This window comes from Somniosus microcephalus, unplaced genomic scaffold (assembly GCF_052327205.1).
Source record: "Somniosus microcephalus isolate GS21.2 unplaced genomic scaffold, FLI_Smic_1.0 unresolved_chr7, whole genome shotgun sequence".
Taxonomy (NCBI): Eukaryota; Metazoa; Chordata; class Chondrichthyes; order Squaliformes; family Somniosidae; genus Somniosus; species Somniosus microcephalus.
This window is the reverse complement of record NW_028225185.1, coordinates 12,411,855-12,428,363: the sequence shown is the minus strand read 5'-3', so window position 1 is coordinate 12,428,363 and position 16,509 is coordinate 12,411,855. Positions and strand designations below refer to the sequence as shown.

At 54.0% G+C, this 16,509-nt stretch overlaps 1 protein-coding gene across 3 annotated transcripts in view; it reads right to left on the bottom strand.

Annotated features, from left to right (window-relative positions):
- cgna (cingulin a) overlaps positions 1–16,509 on the bottom strand; it is a 141,354-nt gene that overhangs the window by 68,933 nt on the left and 55,912 nt on the right. For all 3 annotated transcript variants that reach the window (XM_085978658.1, XM_085978659.1, XM_085978656.1), the window contains exons 6-10: positions 10,129–10,277; positions 8,985–9,123; positions 4,225–4,437; positions 1,803–1,951; positions 596–737 (exon numbers count right to left, since the gene is read on the bottom strand). In XM_085978658.1, the coding sequence (XP_085834784.1) occupies positions 596–737; positions 1,803–1,951; positions 4,225–4,437; positions 8,985–9,123; positions 10,129–10,277 (792 nt within the window). The remainder of the gene's footprint in view (positions 1–595; positions 738–1,802; positions 1,952–4,224; positions 4,438–8,984; positions 9,124–10,128; positions 10,278–16,509) is intronic.

The window sequence follows — 16,509 nt, the reverse complement described above, 5'->3', positions numbered from 1 at the left end:
GAGGCCAGTGTGCCTGCAGCTGGCTGTAGTTCTGCAGTGTCATAGCGCGTAGTTTCTGGGAGTTCTAGCCAGCAGAAGCTCCAGGCGCAGACTCATTGCTTCTCAACAGCAACAACTCGCATTTATACAGCGTCTTTAACGCAGTAAAACATTCCGAGGCCCTTTAGAACGGTCTGAAGTCTCCCAAGCGTGCAGCTCATTTTGGGAGCGTTGCCAGACAAAATTTGACATCGAGCCACATAAGGAGATGTTAGGACAGGCGACCAAAAGCTTGGTCAAAAAGAGGTCGGTTTTAAGGAGGTGAAAGAGGCGGAGAGGTTTAGGGAGGGAATTCCAGAGCTCGGGGGCCCGGGCGGCTGAAGGCGCGGCCGCCAATGGTGGAGCGATGGAAATCGGGGGATGCGCAAGAGGCCAGAATGAGAGAGAAATATGAATACAGAGTTAACCAGGAAAGTCACTCAGGCCTACCATCAGCTACACGCTTGGGAGACTTCAGAGCGTCATAAAGCGCGCACACACAAACACTCACACCTGAAGAACTTGCAGCACATGTGCTTCCACAGAAGGTGACCCCCCAGTCCAAAAACCGACGTACTTTTTTAAGTGCCTCGGTCTCTGCACTATCCACCGAGCTCCGCTTCACGTGGTCCACCTCGTCCTGCATCACCGAGTAACGATCTCGCAAATCCCGCAGCTCCTCGTCGTACTCCTCCTTCTCCATCTTTATCTGCAGCAGTCTGGGGATGAGGGAATTTTTTTTTAAAAACCATCACACGATTCCTTTGGCTCTCAATCTAACGCTCCCGCTAAATTATTACCGTGGGTGCGCGGCCTGTTTGTTTAAACGCACGGTACCTCGCCGTTGCACGCGCAGCGTCTTCGGCAGGACAGCTTGAGAGACTGACATGAATCAACTGAGCGGCCTGCGGGTGGCGCTGTCCAGGGAGAGCATAAATACTCGGGCATGGGCCCAGCTTGCTCAGGACATTCTTAACAGGAACTAGTGAAGGACACAACTAGACCTCCATGTTGTAAAACAGTTGATTAAAGCTTTGTTTAACGCTTAGACCAAGTGCCTAGTAGTTTTCTTACGTCACGGACGACGTGGCCCGTTCATCGGAGCTGATCGAGTCTCTTGGCCGGGAGCAAGTGGAAGCCAAGCACAAATAGCGCACGTCAACCCAAGCACCCCCAGCCACCCGCCCCTTCAACCACTGTCTGCCCCACCTGTGACAGAGACTGCAGGTCCCGCATTGGACTCATCAGTCACCTGAGAACTCATTTTTAGCGTGGGAGCAAGTCATCCTCGGTTCCGAGGGCTGCCCAAGAAGAAGCAGCTGCTTCACGGACTGCTGTGCGGCCATGCGCCTGCACAGCTCACAGGGTACACCAGACTGTCATCCCTCCACAAGAGCCTCCGCGCCATCTTTTCCACCACCCCCCCCCCACCCCCGCATCTCAGCACCCGCCCGAACCGCAGGACGGGGCTGCACCTGGGTTTAAACACCATATCCAAAGTATGGCAAGTCTGACAATACTGCACACCCCCCCCACCCCTCAGCACTCCACCAGAGCGGCAGCCCAGACAGTTTGCTCAAATCCCCAGGGGGCTGGCGGGGGAGACTTGAAGCCACAATCTTCTGACGCATGAGAGTAGCACCTTCAAGAGGGGAGAAAGGGGGGCGGGCGGGGGGTGGAAAGAATTGGCGGAAACAGCAGATTTGAAAAGAATGACTTGGAACCAAAGCAAGTTTGAAATCTTTCCCGCGACGGAACGCACCGATGAATGAAACGGAACCTACTCTTGCTTTGTGTTGCGTAGCTCCTCCCGGTTCTTCTGAAACATCTCTTTCCAGTGGCTGCTCTCTTCAGTACTCTCCTCCAGCTGCCTCTGCAGGTTCCGCATTGTTGAGTTGATCTTCTGTCTCTCAGCTTCCACATTCTGTTGAGTCTTGATTTACAAAGAATAGAAAAAAAGAGAATATTTATCTTTCCCCCTTCGCCTCATCTTATTCCACCACAGTAATGCATCACCCGGTTAGGATACAATATAAATCCTACAACAGGGCTTTTGTCATCAGGAGGATGGGGTTGACGGCAGGCGCACCATGTGCCTACAAACCTGCCTCATACTGATGTTTGAAATGAGTTTACAAATCTGCCCTTGGACTAAGAAAAGGTTCTTGCATTTCGCCAGCGCCGGTCATGACCACCAGCCGTCCCAAAGCTCTTTACAGCCAATGAAGTACTTTAATCACTGTCATAATGTAGGAAACGCGGCAGCCAATTTTCACAAACAGCAATGTGATGATGATCAGATAATCTGTTTTTTTTAGTGATGTTGATTGAGGGATAAATATTGGCCCCAGGACACCGGGGAGAACTCCCCCCTGCTCTTCTTCCAATAGTGGCCGTGGGATCTTTTATGTCCACCTGAGAGGGCATACGGGGCCTCGGTTTAACGTCTCATCTGAAAGACGGCACCTCCGACAGTGCGGCGCTCCCTCAGTACCGCCCCTCCGACAGTGCGGCGCTCCCACAGTACTGCCCCTCCGACAGTGCGGCGCTCCCTCAGTGCTGCCCCTCCGACAGTGCGGCGCTCCCTCAGTACCGCCCCTCCGACAGTGCGGCGCTCCCTCAGTACCGCCCCTCCGACAGTGCGGCGCTCCCTCAGTACTGCCCCTCCGACAGTGCGGCGCTCCCTCAGTGCTGCCCCTCCGACAGTGCGGCGCTCCCTCAGTACTGCCCGTCCGACAGTGCGGCGCTCCCTCAGTGCTGCCCCTCCGACAGTGCGGCGCTCCCTCAGTACTGCCCCTCCGACAGTGCGGCGCTCCTTCAGTGCAGCCCCTCCGACAGTGCGACGCTCCCTCAGTACCACCCCTCCGACAGTGCGGCGCTCCCTCAGTACCGCCCCTCCGACAGTGCGGCGCTCCCTCAGTACCGCTCCTCCGACAGTGCGGCGCTCCCTCAGTACTGCCCCTCCGACAGTGCGGCGCTCCCTCATACTGCCCCACCGACAGTGCGGCGCTCCCTCAGTACTGCCCCTCCGACAGTGCTGCGCTCCCTCAGTACTGCCCCTCCGACAGTGCCGCGCTCCCTCAGTAGATATTAAGACAGGTGACCAAAAGCTTGGTCAAAGAGGTCGGTTTTAAGGAACGTCTTAAAGGAGGAGAGGCGGAGAGGTTTAAGAAGGGAATTCCAGAGCTTAGGGCCCAGGCGGTTGAATGGATGGCTGCCAATGGAGGGGGGGGGGGGTGAAGGAAATCGGGGATGTGCAAGAGGCCAGAATTGGAGGAGCGCAGAGATCTCGGAGGGTCGTGGGGGCCGGAGGAGGTTGCAGAGAGAGATAGGGAGGGTGGCTGAGGCCATGGAGGGATTTGAACAGGAGGATGAGAATTTTTTTTTTTTAAAAAGAGGCGTTGCTGCACCGGAAGCCAAAGTAGGTCAGCGAGCACAAGCGGGGGTGATGGGTGAATGAGACTTGGTACAAGTCAGGATACAGCTAGCAGAATTTCAGGGAGAGGAGAAACACTGGAAGGGGAAAGGTGGTTGAAACATAGACAATAGGAGCAGGAGTCGGCCATTCGGCCCCTCGAGCCTGCTCCGCCATTCAATGCGATCATGGCTGATCATCCAAATTCAGTACCCTGTCTTCTCCCCATATCCCTTGATCCCTTTAGCCTTAAGAAATATATCTAACTCCTTCTTGAATATATTTAATGAATTGGCCTCTACTGCCTTGTGTGGTAGAGAATTCCACAGGTTCACCACTCTCTGGGTGAAGAAATTCCTCCTCATCTCAGTCCTAAATGGCTTACCCCTTATCCTTAGACTGTGACCCCTGGTTCTGGACTCCCCCGCCATCGGGAACATCCTTCCTGCATCTAGTCTGTCCAGTCCTGCCAGAATTTTATAAGTTTCAATGAGATCCCCTCTCATTCTTCTAAACTCCAGCGAGTATAAGCCCAATCGACCCAATCTCTCCTCATACGTCATTCCTGCCATCCCAGGTATCAGTCTGGTGAATCTTCGCTGCACTCTTTCCATGGCAAGAACATCCTTCCCCAGATAAGGCGACCAAAACTGCACACAATACTCAAGATGCACCAACAAAAAAAAATCCCCAAAAATGAAGTACAGTCCAGCTTTTATAAACACACGGCAGTGAGACATGAAAGAAAAAAAAAAGGACAGGCATTAAAATAGGAAACATTTCCCACTGACCTGAGACACATCGTCAACATTCTTCCTCAACTGCTCCACATCCTTCTGGTGCTGGGCTGTAAGATCTTCCATTGCCTTATCGTGGTTGCACACCTCTTCCTTCAGAACCCCCTTCAGGGCCGTCAGTTCCCGTTCCCTCTGCCTCAGGATGTCCTCCACGGTCTGCTTTGCGGTGGCAATCATGTCCAGTTCCTCTTTCGTCCTCGCCAGCTCCTGTCAGAAAGGGGAAACCTATCGTGAGAGAGAGCGCGAGTCGTACGGCACAGAAGGAGCCCACTCGGCCCGCCGTGCCTGTGCCGGCTCTTCGAAAGAGCTCTCCAATTGGTCCCACTCTCCCACCCCTCTCCCCCCCGCTCGTTCTTCGTAGCCCTGCAAAATTTTTTCCCCCCAAGTATTTATCCCAATCTTAGAATAAGGGGCTGCTCTTTCAAAACTGAGATGAGGAGGAACTACTTCACTCAGAGGGTGGTAGGTCCATGGAATATGCTGCCCCAAAAAGCTGTAGAAGCTACATCATTACATAAATTTAAAACAGAAATAGACAGTTTCCTAGAAGTAAAGGGAATGAAGGGTTACGGGGAGCGGGCAGGAATTTGGACATGAGTCTAGGTTCGGATCGGTCATGGCCCTGTGGGTAGCGGAGCGGGCCCAGGGGCCGTGTAGCCTGATCCTGCTCCTATTTCGTGTGTCTAATTTTGTTAGGTTCAGGTGATGGTTCTGTGATAGTGGATTGGCGGTTAGGATCAGATCAGCCATGATCTTATTGAATGGCGGAGCAGGCTCGAGGGGCCGACTGGCCTACTCCTGCTCCTGTTTCTTATGTTATGTTCCCCTTTTGAAAGTTACTGTCGAATCTGCTTCCTCTCATGCAGCTCAACCAGCTGTGTAAAAAAAATTCACATGTCTCCCCGCAAACGTCCCCACGCCCAGCTTTTGTGCCAATTATCTTAAAAATCTGTGTCCTCTGGTTACCGACCCTCCTGCCAGCGGAAACAGTTTCTCCCCAATCTACCCCTCATTATATGCCGGCAATAGAAAGTTAATTTTTTTTTTAAATAGATACTGATAGATCTTCTGCAACATCCCTCAGGGGTAAGCAGGGACCTGGAGCTTGGATCCTAATAAGAAATAGCAGCAGGAGTAGGCTATACAGCACCCCCGTCCAGTATTCGATAAGATCACGGCTGATCTTTGACCTCAACTCCACTTTCCCCGCCCCATCCTCATAATCCCGCGATTCCCTTAATGTCCAATATTGTTTCTGGCTGTCCCGCAGAGGCTCAAACACAATTGCTCCGCCATAGCCTCACCGCAATCTTACCTAAAACCAGACATCCCAGGTAAAAATATTACACGTTGCGCGATTCTGCGACCACTTTACAAAGCTTGCTCAAGACGCAGGTACTTGTGTTTGTTCTTCCTGCCCCAAAACCTACCTCCGATTCCCAGTTATTTATGGGGTTTTTTCCTCTTGCTCTGCTTCCTGTGGTCAACTTGTAGTATTTACTAAAGATGCAAGTACAGGAAACTCTCGTTTAAACGGCACCTAATTACACGGAATTCTCTAATAACCGGCAAAATTCAGGAGTAGGTTTTGAGGCTTCCGTATACTGTATAGTTGTGGCTGTGTCACCGGGGTTCTCGCACCTTTTGCCGTGTAACCAGGTCCCCTGTACCTGTGTGATCGGGGCTCCTGTACCTGTACCTGTGTGATCGTGGCTCCTGTACCTGTGCGATCGTGGCTCCTGTACCTGTGCGATCGGGGCTCCTGTACCTGTGCGATCGGGGCTCCTGTACCTGTGCGATCGGGGCTCCTGTACCTGTGCGATCGGGGCTCCTGTACCTGTGCGATCGGGGCTCCTGTACCTGTGTGATCGGGGCTCCTGTACCTGTGTGATCGGGGCTCCTGTACCTGTGTGATCGGGGCTCCTGTACCTGTGTGATCGGGGCTCCTGTACCTGTGTGATCGGGGCTCCTGTACCTGTACCTGTGTGATCGGGGCTCCTGTACCTGTGTGATCGGGGCTCCTGTACCTGTACCTGTGTGATCGGGACTCCTGTACCTGTGTGATCGGGGCTCCTGTACCTGTGTGATCGGGGCTCCTGTACCTGTGTGATCGGGGCTCCTGCACCTGTACCTGTGTGATCGGGGCTCCTGTACCTGTGTAATCGGGGCTCCTGTACCTGTGCGATCGGGGCTCCTGTACCTGTGCGATCGGGGCTCCTGTACCTGTGCGATCGGGGCTCCTGTACCTGTGCGATCGGGGCTCCTGTACCTGTGCGATCGGGGCTCCTGTACCTGTGCGATCGGGGCTCCTGTACCTGTGTGATCGGGGCTCCTGTACCTGTGTGATCGGGGCTCCTGTACCTGTGAGATCGGGGCTCCTGTACCTGTGAGATCGGGGCTCCTGTACCTGTGTGATCGGGGCTCCTGTACCTGTACCTGTGAGATCGGGGCTCCTGTACCTGTGTGATCGGGGCTCCTGTACCTGTACCTGTGTGATCGGGGCTCCTGTACCTGTGTGATAGGGACTCCTGTACCTGTGTGATCGGGGCTCCTGTACCTGTGTGATCGGGGCTCCTGTACCTGTGAGATCGGGGCTCCTGTACCTGTGTGATCGGGGCTCCTGTACCTGTATGATCGGGACTCCTGTACCTGTGAGATCGGGGCTCCTGTACCTGTGAGATCGGGGCTCCTGTACCTGTGTGATCGGGGCTCCTGTACCTGTACCTGTGAGATCGGGGCTCCTGTACCTGTGTGATCGGGGCTCCTGTACCTGTACCTGTGTGATCGGGGCTCCTGTACCTGTGTGATCGGGGCTCCTGTACCTGTGTGATCGGGGCTCCTGTACCTGTGAGATCGGGGCTCCTGTACCTGTGAGATCGGGGCTCCTGTACCTGTGTGATCGGGGCTCCTGTACCTGTACCTGTGAGATCGGGGCTCCTGTACCTGTGTGATCGGGGCTCCTGTACCTGTACCTGTGTGATCGGGGCTCCTGTACCTGTGTGATAGGGACTCCTGTACCTGTGTGATCGGGGCTCCTGTACCTGTGTGATCGGGGCTCCTGTACCTGTACCTGTGAGATCGGGGCTCCTGTACCTGTGTGATCGGGGCTCCTGTACCTGTGTGATCGGGGCTCCTGTACCTGTGTGATCGGGACTCCTGTACCTGTGTGATCGGGGCTCCTGTACCTGTGTGATCGGGGCTCCTGTACCTGTGTGATCGGGGCTCCTGTACCTGTGTGATCGGGGCTCCTGTACCTGTGTGATCGGGGCTCCTGTACCTGTGAGATCGGGGCTCCTGTACCTGTGTGATCGGGGCTCCTGTACCTGTATGATCGGGACTCCTGTACCTGTGAGATCGGGGCTCCTGTACCTGTGAGATCGGGGCTCCTGTACCTGTGTGATCGGGGCTCCTGTACCTGTACCTGTGAGATCGGGGCTCCTGTACCTGTGTGATCGGGGCTCCTGTACCTGTACCTGTGTGATCGGGGCTCCTGTACCTGTACCTGTGTGATCGGGGCTCCTGTACCTGTGTGATCGGGGCTCCTGTACCTGTGTGATCGGGGCTCCTGTACCTGTGTGATCGGGACTCCTGTACCTGTGTGATCGGGGCTCCTGTACCTGTGTGATCGGGGCTCCTGTACCTGTGTGATCGGGGCTCCTGTACCTGTGTGATCGGGGCTCCTGTACCTGTGTGATCGGGGCTCCTGTACCTGTGTGATCGGGGCTCCTGTACCTGTGTGATCGGGGCTCCTGTACCTGTGTGATCGGGGCTCCTGTACCTGTGTGATCGGGGCTCCTGTACCTGTGTGATCGGGGCTCCGGTACCTGTGTGATCGGGGCTCCTGTACCTGTGTGATCGGGGCTCCTGTACCTGTGTGATCGGGACTCCTGTACCTGTGTGATCGGGACTCCTGTACCTGTGTGATCGGGGCTCCTGTACCTGTGTGATCGGGGCTCCGGTACCTGTGTGATCGGGGCTCCTGTACCTGTGTGATCGGGGCTCCTGTACCTGTGTGATCGGGACTCCTGTACCTGTGTGATCGGGGCTCCTGCACCTGTGTGATCGGGGCTCCTGTACCTGTACCTGTGTGATCGGGGCTCCTGTACCGGTGTGATCGGGGCTCCTGTACCTGTGTGATCGGGGCTCCTGTACCTGTGTGATCGGGGCTCCTGTACCTGTGTGATCGGGGCTCCTGTACCTGTGTGATCGGGGCTCCTGTACCTGTGTGATCGGGGCTCCTGTACCTGTGTGATCGGGGCTCCTGTACCTGTACCTGTGTGATCGGGGCTCCAACACTTCTGGCTGTGTGATCGGGGCTCCTGTACCTGTGGCCGTGTGATCGGGGCTCCAGCACTTGCGGCCGTGTGACGGGGCTCTCGTACCTTGGGCCATTGCCGATATATAAATTGCCTCGGTAAGTATACCTCTCCGTTATCTGGAATATTTAATCAACCGGCACCATCCCGGTCCCGTAGGGGCCAGACACGATAAGAGTTTACTGTACATTAGTTACCTATGCTCCCTCACCAAAATTTTCCCTCTCTTTCTCGGTTATTTACATGATTATAAGATTCCTTTCCTTCCCGTTACTCCCCGTGGTGCATTTGTAACTCTTGCTGAAGCCCTCGTCGGTTGGTGTCAGCACTACCTGGGTGAGAAATCTATGAGAGGCAGAAGCCGCTGACTGTCATTTTATGCGCGTTAAGATGGGACATTTTAGCCGAGTGAGCGCACCCAATGGAAAAGCCACGTACTGCGAACGTTTCTTCGTCCCCACGGTCTCCTGCGGATCTTCTGATACTTCTCAGCTCTTTCTGCATCGCCGACATCTCATCCTGCAGGTCTCTCATTTCTGCCTCCACGGTTTCCTTCTCCATCGTCACTTTCATCAGGCTAGGGGAGAGAGAAAGAAAGACAGACTTGCATTTCTGTAGCGCCTTTCACAACCTCAGGATGTCCCAAAGTGCTTTACAGCCAATGAAGTACTCTTGAAGTGTAGTCCTGTTGTAATGTAGGAAACACGGCAGCCAATTTGCGCACATAAACAGCAATAATGGCCAGATAATCTGTTTGAGTGATGTTGGTTGAGGGATAAATAATGGGTCAGGATGCCGGGGAGAACTCCCCCCTGCTCTTCTTCCAATAGTGGCCGTGGGATCTTTTACGGCCACCAGAGAGAGCAGACGGTGGCCCTCGGTTTAACGTCTCATCTGAAAGACGGCCCCTCCGACAGTGCGGCGCTCCCTCAGTACCGCCCCTCCGACAGTGCGGCGCTCCCTCAGTACCGCCCCTCCAACAGTGCGGCGCTCCCTCAGTACTGCCCCTCCGACAGTGCAGCGCTCCCTCAGTACCGCCCCTCCGGCAGTGCGGCGCTCCCTCAGTACTGCCCCTCCGACAGTGCGGCACTCCCTCAGTACCGCCCCTCCGACAGTGCAGCGCTCCCTCAGTACCGCCCCTCCGACAGTGCGGCGCTCCCTCAGTACTGCCCCTCCGACAGTGCGGCGCTCCCTCAGTACTGCCCCTCCGACAGTGCAGCGCTCCCTCAGTACCGCCCCTCCGGCAGTGCGGCGCTCCCTCAGTACTGCCCCTCCGACAGTGCGGCACTCCCTCAGTACCGCCCCTCCGACAGTGCAGCGCTCCCTCAGTACCGCCCCTCCGACAGTGCGGCGCTCCCTCAGTACTGCCCCTCCGACAGTGCGGCGCTCCCTCAGTACTGCCCCTCCGACAGTGCGGCGCTCCCTCAGTACCGCCCCTCCGACAGTGCGGCGCTCCCTCAGTACCGCCCCTCCGACAGTGCGGCGCTCCCTCACCACCACCACCCCCCCCCCCGCAAAGGGAAGGGAAGAAAAGAGGGATTCGAACATACACGCCCTCACGAATTAAGCAGCGTGACCTTACTCTTGCATGTTACTCTGGAGATCCACTTTGTTCTTCTGGTACAGCGAGTGCAGCTGGTTCCTCTCCTCCACGTTCTCCTCCAGCTGGATCTGCAGGTCCTGTATTTCAATGCTGCTTTGATCTTTCCTTACTGTCAGCTTCTGACGATTCTGTAGAGAAATGGGGGGGCGGGGGGGCCCGGTGAAGAAAGCGAAAAGATTAATAGGATAGAATTTAGGCTCAAAGTTTTACTGAACCTATATAAAAAACACTGGTTCGGGCCCCAGCTGGAGTACGGTGTCCAATTCTGGGCACCGCACTTTAGGAAAGACGTGAAGGCTTTGGCGAGGGTGCGGAGGAGATTTACTAGAATGGTTCCAGGGATGAGGGAATACAGTGACGTGGAGAGACTGGAGTTGTTCTCCTTGGAGCAGAGAAGGCTAAGAGGAGATTTAATAGAGGCGTTCAAAATCATGAAGGGTTTAGACAGAGTAAATAAAGAGAAACTGTTTCCAGTGGCTGAAGGGCCGGTAACCAGAGGACACAGATTTAAGGTGATTGGCAAAAGAACCAGAGGCGACACGAGGGAAAACTTTTTTACACAGCGAGTGGTTAGGATTTGGAATGCGCTGCCTGATAGGGCGGTGGAGGCAGATTCAATAGCAGCTTTCAAAAGGGAATTGGATAAAGACTTGGAGAAAAAATTGCAGGCATATGGGGAAAGAGCGGTGGAGTGTGGGACTAACGGGATCGCTCTTCGAAATGGATGCCTTGGTATTAATCTACCAGGATTCCCTAGATTCTAGACCAGTCCCCGCGGATTGGAAGGTAGCGAACATAACCCCGTTATTTAAGAAAGGAGAAAGAGAAAAAACGGGGAACTATAGGCGAGTTCGTCTGACATCAGTAGTAGGAAAAATGCTAGAATCTATGATTAGGTAACAGGGCACTTAGAAAATAATATGATTAGGTAGAGTCAACGTGGTTTTATGAATGGGAAATCATGTCTGACAAATCTGTTAAGAGTCTTTTGAAGATGTAACTAGTAGGGTGGAGAAGGGTGAACCAGTGGATGTAGTGTATTTGGATTTGCAAAAAGCATTGGATAAGATTCAATTCAATTCAATTTTTATTTGTCATATATGCAGCAGACGTGTGTACTGCACAATGAAATGTTGATTTTTACGAGTCCTCCCAACATTGGAATAAATATGGCATGACAATGATAAAATACTAATAGAAATACAGTAATAATAAATAAAACAGTAATAAATAATAATACATTATTTGTTCATGAGTCTTATGGCCTGGGGGTAGAAGCTGTTTCGAAACCTGTTGGTACGAGACCGTATGCTTCGGTATCTCTTACCGGACGGGAGCAGGGCGAAGAGGTTGTGGCTGGGGTGGCTGGCGTCTTTAATGATTCTCAGGGCCTTCCCCCGGCACCTCTCGGGGTAGATATCCTGCACAGCAGGTAGTTTAATTCCTGTAGTATGTTGTGCAGCCCAAGATGCCAGCCAAGAGGTTATTACACAAAATTAGGACTCATGGTATTGGGGGTAATATACTAGCATGGATTGAGGATTGGTTAATGGACAGAAAACAGAGAGTAGGAATAAACGGGACTTTTTCAGGTTGGCAGGCTGTAACTAGCGGAGTACCGCAAGGATCAGTGCTTGGGCCTCAGCTATTTACAATCTGTATTAATGACTTAGATGAAGGGACTGAGTGTAACGTATCCAAGCTTGCTGATGATACAAAGTTAGGTGGGAAAGTAAGCTGTGAGAGGACGCAAAGAGATCGGTGACAAGTTGACCGAGTGGGCACGAACATGGCAAACGGAATACAATGTGGGGAAGTGTAAAGTTATCCACTTTGGTAGGAAAAACAAAGAAGCAGAATATTTCTTTAAATGGTGAGAGGCTGGGAAATGTTTGCACTCAGAGGGGTCGGCGTGTCCTTGTACATGAATCACAGAAAGTTAACATGCAGGTACAGCAAGCAATTAGGAAAGCAAATGGTATGTTAGCTTTTGTTACAAAGGGATTAGAATATAAGAGTAAAGAAGTCTTACTACAATTATACAGGGCATTGGTGAGGCCACACCTTGAGTTACTGTGTACAGTTCTGGTCTCCTAACCTAAGGAAAGTCATACTTGCCTTAAAAGGGAGTGCAGCGAAGGTTCACTCGACTGGTTCCTGGGATGAGGGGATTGCCCTACCAGGAGAGATTGAGCAGACTAGGCCCTATATTCCTTAGAGTTTAGAAGAATGAGGGGTGATCTAATTGAAACATATAAAATTCTTAAAAGGGGCTTGATAGGGTTAATGCTGGGAAAATGTTTCCCCCTGGCTGGGGAGTCTAGAACACGGGGTCACAGTCACAGAATAAGGGCTCGGCCATTGAGGACTGAGATGAGGAGAAATTTCTTCACTCAGAGGGTGGTGAATCATTGGAATTCTCTACCCCAGAGGGCCGCGGAGGCTCAGTCGTTGAGTATATTCAAGACAGAGGTCGATAGATTTTTGGGAACGAAGGGGATAGTGCGGGAAGGTGGAGTTGAGGTAGATGATCAGCCATGATCTTGTTGAATAGCGGAGTAGGTTCGAAGGGCAAAATGGCCGACTCCTGCACCTATTTCTTATGTTAAGAGCGGGCACAGAGTTGATGGGCTGAACGGCCTGCTTCTGTACTGTACTATTCTATGATTAGCAAAAAAAAAAAAAATTGCAGAACTAAATACTTAGAACTGATGGCATATTTGTAGGCTGAACTCCAGCAGAGCAGTGCTGAAGCGGAGGGAGCCCCGTGATCCTCTGCTCACCCTTCCCTTTAGTTTTTGTTACGCACTGATCCTGTTGGAAGGCTGGTAACCCCAACAGCTACGCTCGAGATCCACAAAAAAAAAGTTGGGTCCTGCATGCCGATATATAGGCGTGTGGAGACCATTTTGTTCTTTCACGCTACAGTGCAGTGAGCACCTCGGCTGAGGACTGCACACCGTCAATAGAAAGTGGCCATAATCTGCAATATTGCCACTTGAAGCCATTTCGCCCTGTTGCCTCAAAATTGAAAGGCCTATTTATGTTGTTGGTGGGGGGGGGGCGGGTGGGGAGGGACGCAGGGGCAGTGAGGATTCCACAGAGTGGGTAAAATATCTATCTGTTTGCTTTGAAGTCATTGGCCCAGTAATTCGGGTCCCAACGCGTGAGTACGGACGGGGTACTCATGCGTGGGCCCGGTGGAAGTGCCAGATTTCAGCATGCACAGAGCATGCGCGGAAAACCGGCATTTCCTCTCCTCTGAACCAAGGGGTTAAGAGGCGGTTCCCTAGCGACGTTTCAGGCAGCGCGGACGCGTTGAACTTCGTTTTTTTGACAGGTTTGTTCGTGCGTGAAGGCCTCCACTTTTTACGAATGTAAAAAGCAGACGTAAGGACTTTGGCCTAGAAATTCAGTTGGGCGCGCCAGCCGTTAGCGCCTTAGGAGGAGTAAATCTCGAGTGCTAGGCGCTTAGCGCCCGGGCGCAGCGCGATCTGCGCCTCGCCCCAACTTCAGTACACATTTAGCGCCGGCGCAAAGTCTTAGCGCGCGCCCTGCTGCGCGCGCAGATCATGATGTCATTTCGCCGTGCAACGCCCTTTGTGCGCCCCGAACCGGAACTTCACTCGCGCCGGCCCATTGTGCGCCGGGCGGCCCTAACGACTGTGAAGTGGAATGGAGGTGGGAGGTGGTGTGAGGAGGAGGAGGTGGAGGTGGAGGAGGAGGAGGAGGAGGCGACGACGACGACGACGACACATAACAAACTGATGGAGAGAAACCCTCCCCAAAACCACAAATACACCAGTGTCGGCCTTTCAAAAAAACAAATCCACCCTCCCCCTTTAAGAGCTCAGCGGAGCCAGAGTGTCTGCCGTCAATCAGCAGCTCGCCGCACCTGCCCTGCGCCCAACTTCCGGTTTAGCGCCCCGGCCCGCCGGCTTAGCGCCTAAAGAGAGGCGTGCAGCGCCAGTTTTAGCGCTCGAGCAAACTCTTAGGGCGAAGCTAATGAATATCGGAGAAGTGGCCTCGATTTGGCGGCGGGCGCAAACTTTAGCGGCCGCCCGACTTTACCGCCCCAAAAGTGGCTACAATGAATTTCTAGGCCTTAGTTTTAAAAGGTAAGTGGTCTAATAATTAAAGTTGGAAATTTTTTTCCACATGTTTATTATTTTTAAAGAATTTACAGTAAGGTAAGTGTATTTTTGGACCAGATTTCTTGAAAAAAAAATTTTGGCAGAAATTTGAATAATTGTTTAAAATAGTTTTTTAAAGTTATTAATAGTTAATTTAATTAGTGGGATTTTTTAAAACTTTTATTTAAAGTTTAAGTAGTGTTTTGGGTGCCCGGAGTTTTCAATGAGTTTGACAGGTCTTATGTCTAACTCATGAATGGACTTCGGTAAACTCCCATTGGTTGCCCAGTGCTCACGTGATCCCAGCCGGCTCATCGCACTAAGTACGCCGCTGGATCACGCACGCACAGCGCGCCGGGAGCTGAACCGGGCCACAGACCGGAAATCCAAGCAGGCCCAGTCTTCAAATGTCAGCGCGATATGTAAGTGTAGGTCGGGGGCTTGCACCCGCAGGAAGCCCCCGACCGGAATTTCTCGGCCATTATACATGACCGATTTAAAAAATATATATTATCCTTTAGATTCAGCCGTGGCTCAGTGGGTAGCACCCTCATGCGAGTCAGGTGGTTGCAGGTTCGAGCCCCACTCCAGAGACTTGAGCCCATAATCCAGGCTGGCGCTCCCAGTGCCAGTACTGAGGGAGCGCCGCACTGTGGGAGGGGCGGTACTGAGGGAGCGCCGCACTGTGGGAGGGGCGGTACTGAGGGAGCGCCGCACTGTGGGAGGGGCGGTACTGAGGGAGCGCCGCACTGTCGGAGGGTCGGTACTGAGGGAGCGCCGCACTGTCGGAGGGGCGGTACTGAGGGAGCGCCGCACTGTCGGAGGGGCGGTACTGAGGGAGCGCCGCACTGTCGGAGGGGCGGTACTGAGGGAGCGCCGCACTGTCGGAGGGGCGGTACTGAGGGAGCGCCGCACTGTCGGAGGGGCTGTACTGAGGGAGCGCCGCACTGTCGGAGGGGCGGTACTGAGGGAGCGCCGCACTGTCGGAGGGGCGGTACTGAGGGAGCGCCGCACTGTCGGAGGGGCGGTACTGAGGGAGCGCCGCACTGTCGGAGGGGCGGTACTGAGGGAGCGCCGCACTGTCGGAGGGGCGGTACTGAGGGAGCGCCGCACTGTCGGAGGGGCGGTACTGAGGGAGCGCCGCACTGTCGGAGGGGCGGTACTGAGGGAGCGCCGCACTGTCGGAGGGGCGGTACTGAGGGAGCGCCGCACTGTCGGACGGGCGGTACTGAGGGAGCGCCGCACTGTCGGAGGGGCGGTACTGAGGGAGCGCCGCACTGTCGGACGGGCGGTACTGAGGGAGCGCCGCACTGTCAGAGGGGCGGTACTGAGGGAGCACCGCACTGTCGGAGGGGCGGTACTGAGGGAGCGCCGCACTGTCGGAGGGGCGGTACTGAGGGAGCGCCGCACTGTCGGAGGGGCGGTACTGAGGGAGCGCCGCACTGTCGGAGGGGCAGTACTGAGGGAGCGCCGCACTGTCAGAGGGGCGGTACTGAGGGAGCGCCGCACTGTCGGAGGGGCGGTACTGAGGGAGCGCCGCACTGTCGGAGGGGCAGTACTGAGGGAGCGCCGCACTGTCGGAGGGGCAGTACTGAGGGAGCGCCGCACTGTCAGAGGGGCCCTCTTTCGGATGAGACGTTAAACTCAGGCCCCCATCTGCTCTCTCAGGTCGACGTAAAAAATCCCACGGCCACTATTTCGAAGAAGAGCGGGGGGCGGGGGGGGGAGTTCTCCCTGGTGTCCTGGGGCTAATATTTATCCCTCAATCAACATCACTAAAAAAATGATCTGGTCGTTATCAGGTTGCAGTTTGTGGGAGCTTGCTGTGCGCAAATTGGCTGCCGCGTTTCCTACATTCCAACAGTGACCACACTTCAAAAAAAAAAAGTACTTCATTGGCTGTAAAGCACTTTGGGACGTCCCGAGGTGACGAAAGGCGCTATATGAATGCAAGTCTTTCTGAACATGCAACTGATCTGCTCTGTTGCCTCTTCCATGGCCATTCTGTAGGTGGCCACTAGGTGCTGCAGGAGAGCAGGGAGTGGACCTGCTCACGCCTCGAGCTGCTCTCAGATCGGATCACATAGTTCCCATGTCGCAGGGTTTGCGGCCGCGCCGGAATAAAATGGTAAAGACGGCGGAACGGGACAGCGCCCGATCGTATCTGCGTTGCTGTGCAGCCCCTTTTGATAAAGGAATTGTTCTCGGGATGTGGGCTATGCCAGCA